Source organism: Trachypithecus francoisi, unplaced genomic scaffold, assembly GCF_009764315.1.
Source record: "Trachypithecus francoisi isolate TF-2019V2 unplaced genomic scaffold, Tfra_2.0 Lachesis_group5, whole genome shotgun sequence".
Lineage (NCBI taxonomy): Eukaryota > Metazoa > Chordata > Mammalia > Primates > Cercopithecidae > Trachypithecus > Trachypithecus francoisi.
The window spans coordinates 28,486,928-28,491,747 of record NW_022681470.1 but is presented as its reverse complement, the minus strand read 5'-3'; the positions used below and the strand labels follow the sequence as shown (position 1 = coordinate 28,491,747).

Genomic DNA, 4,820 nt, shown 5'->3' with positions numbered 1-4,820 from the left:
GCTTTAAATAGGAGGAAAAAATTTAAACAAAGATGGAGCTGTCCAAAAGGTCTTTAACTAGCTACCTCGGGAGCTCAATTTAAAAACAAGAGGTTAATATACTATAAAATAAAATGTTTCCATGCAGCTCCAAAAACATTTATAAATACAGCCTTTTGGAAGGACAATCCTGGATCAGAAGAGCTATTCCTTGTGTATAGTATGTGCACATGTCTCATTTCATTTGTCATAATTGCCTCTGTAATTTCCTTCTGAGTAGCGGTCATAACCACCCTGGTTTCTGACATTATAGTGTCTGGACTGTCCATATCCATATCTATATCCTTCAGGTCAACTGTCATACCTGCCACTCCCATAGTCCTGGTTCCCACCACTTCTAGAGTAGCTGCGACCACACCCATGGGCCCCAAAAGCACCTCCTCTGGTTCCCCAGCAGACTTGCCTGCGTGATCAACGCGGATCTGGTGACCATCCAGGGACTCTCTGTTCATGGCTCTCATGGCATCTGAGGCATGCTCTGGGTTGGTGATAGTGATGAAACCAAAACCCTGGACCGCTGAGTCTCCTTGACAACAACCACCACAGAGATAGGCCCGAAGGTGCTGAAGTGGTCTTCCAGCACCTGCTCGTCAGTTTTAAACTTGAACCCTCCCACGAAGAGCTTTCCTTCTTCAGTGGACTTGGCAGTGAGTTCAAGTCTTGGAAATTAAAACTTAAAAAAGTCGAACAGACAGTGAGCTCAGAGGTGCAGAGAAAACAGGGCACATCTAATTTTCTTGTGTAATACATTAATAGCATGGCCCCTATGCAGGAAATTCTCAAATTAGCCTCCTCAGTCTTTTATAACTGAGAGCAGAATAAAAAGGACAGAGCTAAGGGGAAAGAAAAACACAGAAAACACAAGGACAAAAGGCAGGCTCAACTGCTGGCTGCTTTATGAGCCGTCGGCCCTGTCTAGGTTGCCCTCAGAATATCCTCCAGGTAACTGCCATCAGCGTAGAAGGCCAGGACACTGAAAGGCAACCTGTCCCAGTGGGACAAATGGGGAAAAGCCTTAACACAGTTTGCTCCCTCAGCCACAAGCTTGGCCATGGAAATGGGACTGCTCGAAGGGCCCCCAGGACAGAATCCCATCAGACATCCCAATGGCCTTCTGCTGGGGTGGGGGTCTCTGCTCCAGCTGGCTTCCAAATCAAACATCATTACCAACAAAACAAAGCCAAGGGCAACTCCACAGGCAGCAAGTAAAATTATAAATTTCCCTTTTGAGTTCAAAAGCTGTCTGTCATGGAGGCGCCTCCCCTCCTCCTTTTTGGAAATAATCTTTTGCTTATATGGTAAAAACCTAGAAAATTACTATCTGGATGTTAACAGCCTTTTAGATTGGGTCACTACTGGAACTGGGTAGACCGATAAAAGAAAAAGGTTAAATTGAAAGAAAGATGCACAATAACATGGCTAGTCTTAGAAAATTATCTTCAGCAGTTAAAATCCTTTGCAAGCTTGAAAATGCTTTAAACTCCTTCTGGAAAAAACAGCAGTCACCTTGTGCTATAGATCAGTGGCTAAGGCTTTGCCCTATCACAATGCGTTCAAGTCTTGTCTTTCAAAATGAGTCCTTTGTGGTTTAATACTTGTGGTATTTTTGCCCTTTATTGATTCTTTTCCCTCCATGAACAGCTTCTGATTTCCTGTCTTGAAATTTTCTTTTCTCTGAATGACCTTTGGGGCAATTCTAGATCTTGTAAATCACTGACCATCTCTTTGGAGACAGCTCATGTGTCTGTGTTGAAGTCTTCTTCTTGGTTAAGGCTTACTAATATCACGTTATAAATTACCTTTAGTAAAATATTCAAAAGCCAGAAATACTAGCCGTTTGTCCTGACTGAAATCTGGCAATAAAAGATTTTTAAAAGATTGTTCTTTTAAAAGCTCTGTAGTTAGAAATCAACTTAAAGCTTATATTTTGTCTGCATGTATACAGATACTGGTTTTAGAGAGAAAGCCCCTGCTTTCTCTCTAAAAACTTCTCGATCGATGGAGTTTTGTCTTAATTCTCCATTTCTGTGTATTTATATGTGATTATATAAAAGAGTTCCAATTGGCTTAAAGAAAAATAAGCACTTAAACATATTGTCAGAAAAATAAAACTTTAATGCCTTTCAGGTCACGTGACATAATCTTTTAAAAAGACAGTTTAAAAATTATTGGTAAAGTCAAATAAAATATGTCATCAAAGTTCACACATTTAAACTAAATTAGGCACTCAGATACTGTTATTAGATGCTTTAAGGCCATAAACTGCTGCTGTGACTTTTAATAATTGACTTGTCTGTTTTATAGCCATTAGATTCCAGATAAGGCCTGGGGACATAAGAAGTTAGCCTGGTTCCTTGGTTAGTCTGGGAAGTCTGACATAATCTGCAGCTTGTCCTGAGCTCTGCAATCTTATACATGATTAAAATCACTCATCAGGGCAGAGCACGGTGGCTCATGCTTGTAATCCCAGCACTTTGGGAGGCTGAGGCAGGTGGATCATGAGGTCAGGAGCTCGAGACCAGCCTGGCCAACACAGTGAAACTCTGTCTCTACTAAAAATACAAAAATTAGCTGGGCATGGTGGTGGGCACCTGTAATCCCAGCTACTTGGTGGCGGGGGGGCGGGGGTGCCGAGGCAGGAGAACTGCTTGAACCCAGGGGAGGCAGAGGTTGCAGTGAGCCGAGATCGCGCCATTGCACTCCAGCATGGACGACAGAGCTAGACTCCATCTCAAAAAAAAAAAAAAAAAATTACTCATGAGGTTTTTCACCAAAAATAACAGTTGCTGAGAGTTAACATTGTAATAGGTACTTGAGACTGCTGGAGAAACAGTTTACATGCAAAGTATAGAAGGAAAGTAAAATATGTTTTTGGTAGGAGGTTATAAGAAGGCATGAAAATGTGGCTTTTGTTAAAGGGAATGTACTTTTGTCTTGCTCAGAGGGTTTTAAGGATTGGCCTAACCTACAGGAGTAATGGAATAAAACTGAAGGTTTAAGCAAGTTAAAAAGTAAGTTGTGGAGGGCTGATCTTGTAAAAAGTTCTATGGGTATTAAAAAACTGGCAAAGACTTGAAGGGAAGTATTTAGTTTTCCCATAGGTTAAAAATTGAAATAAAAGCACACTAATGCAGGTCCAGAATCTGGGCCCATGTGTCTGAATAACAGTTTTCTTAGATAATTAATCTGCCGTTCAACAAAATGATAAAAGGTTATAAGAGGCTTATGGAAATCTTACCTTATGGTCAAGCTAATAAAGATTGGTCAGATTTGTTTAAAGGTTTTATTAATAATTGGATTTAACATTAATAGAACACTAGTACAAAGATGTAAATTGGCTTTCTCTTTTAAACAAGATTTTCATGTAATATAAACAAAAATGAAAGAATTTTGTTTGCCTTTTAAATGAATGACAGAAAAAGGAGGGAAGAAAAAGGAGACAGATCCAGTTGTCCTCATGCTGTCTTTATTGCAGCCTGTTTTGAAAGCTGAGTCTCCCCTCTATCAGCGAGTCAAGATTTTTGCCTTTTAAAAATTTTGGACTTATTATTTTGGCTAAATGACTTATAGTGACTTTGTACTAATCTCCTTCTCTAAGCAACTCTCCTCCAAATCCTGTTGGGTAATGGAAAAAAGTGGCACCCTCTCCGTCCAAAAGAAAAATTCACACCCCTTTATACTATGTAAGGGCTCAATTACCATTTTCCCTCCATGCCCTGGTAATATCTAAATACCACACACCCCTTTGGGGCAAAAACATACTTTCCAAGATGGGTGCCTGCTTAATATTTATCCAACCTCTGAATTCATCTTTCCCTCTAATAGACCCATTTCTCCTAGGAAAGCTATCTAAATCTTTAACAAATAACTTCAATCTAGATAGTCTTATCTCAGGGGTTTAAAATAGCCCATACTTATTCAGACAAGCCCTAGCAAGAAAGCTAACTGAGTAATCTCTTGACGGAACAACTTCTACAATAATAACCTCCTCATTTGCTTCCCTTCCATAGAACTCACACAGTATAAACCACAAACTCCTAAAAAAAGGAAAATAACTTTTGTCTAATTCAAAGGTTAATTGTTGTATGTAAAACAAGGTAAAATGGAACCAGAAAAGAAGAGAAACATAAAGAAAGTTATAAAGGTAAAGAGTTATTTCTGGTAATGAAAGTTATGAAGGTTTTACATGAGAAAGGATTTGTATGGTAAATTCTTGTCCTAAAGTAAAATGACTGCTTGTTTAAGAAACAGGCATGCTTACGACAAGTCAGAAAGTCTGGGCACATCATAGATGGTCTATGTAAATCATGAGAAAATTTGTGAAATTAATAAAAGGAACATTATATGTAATTAAGATATAATAGTCTCTCTAAAATTGGATCCCTATGCTGTGTCTAATTAAATTCAAACACTTTTTCATCAAGTGTAACTTCCAGGTTATCTAAATGGGCTTCCAATAAGGAAAAACGGTCACACTACAAAGGGTTTTTCTTTGCCTTTTTGGTAACTGATTCAAGAAACAAAATTTTATCTTCTAGAATTCAGTAGTTTCACCTCCAAATGGTGCTATGAGCAGGATATTGGTCTCTCCTCAATGATGTCTGTTACCTTTAGGAGTCTCCCATTCAGCTGGAGGCCAGTTTTGCCTAGACATGCTCCCCCTCCCCAATGGATGCTTTCCTCTAGCATGATCCAATATCCTAGGTCCTACAACCCAGGACAATGGCTCACAGGGTCTCCTGACAGACCAACAACCATAGGTTGGGTCAACTCTACGCCCC

General features: G+C 39.5%; 1 protein-coding gene across 1 annotated transcript; it reads right to left on the bottom strand.

Moving 5' to 3' along the window:
• On the bottom strand, positions 1 to 706 carry LOC117074046 (RNA-binding protein squid-like; the record flags this gene model as incomplete). The annotated part of the gene is given in 2 exon segments (XM_033195297.1): positions 1 to 550; positions 553 to 706. Coding segments are annotated over 2 exon segments (603 nt in total), but the record flags the coding sequence as incomplete, so codon positions are not given.
• Positions 707 to 4,820: the final 4,114 nt, after the last annotated feature.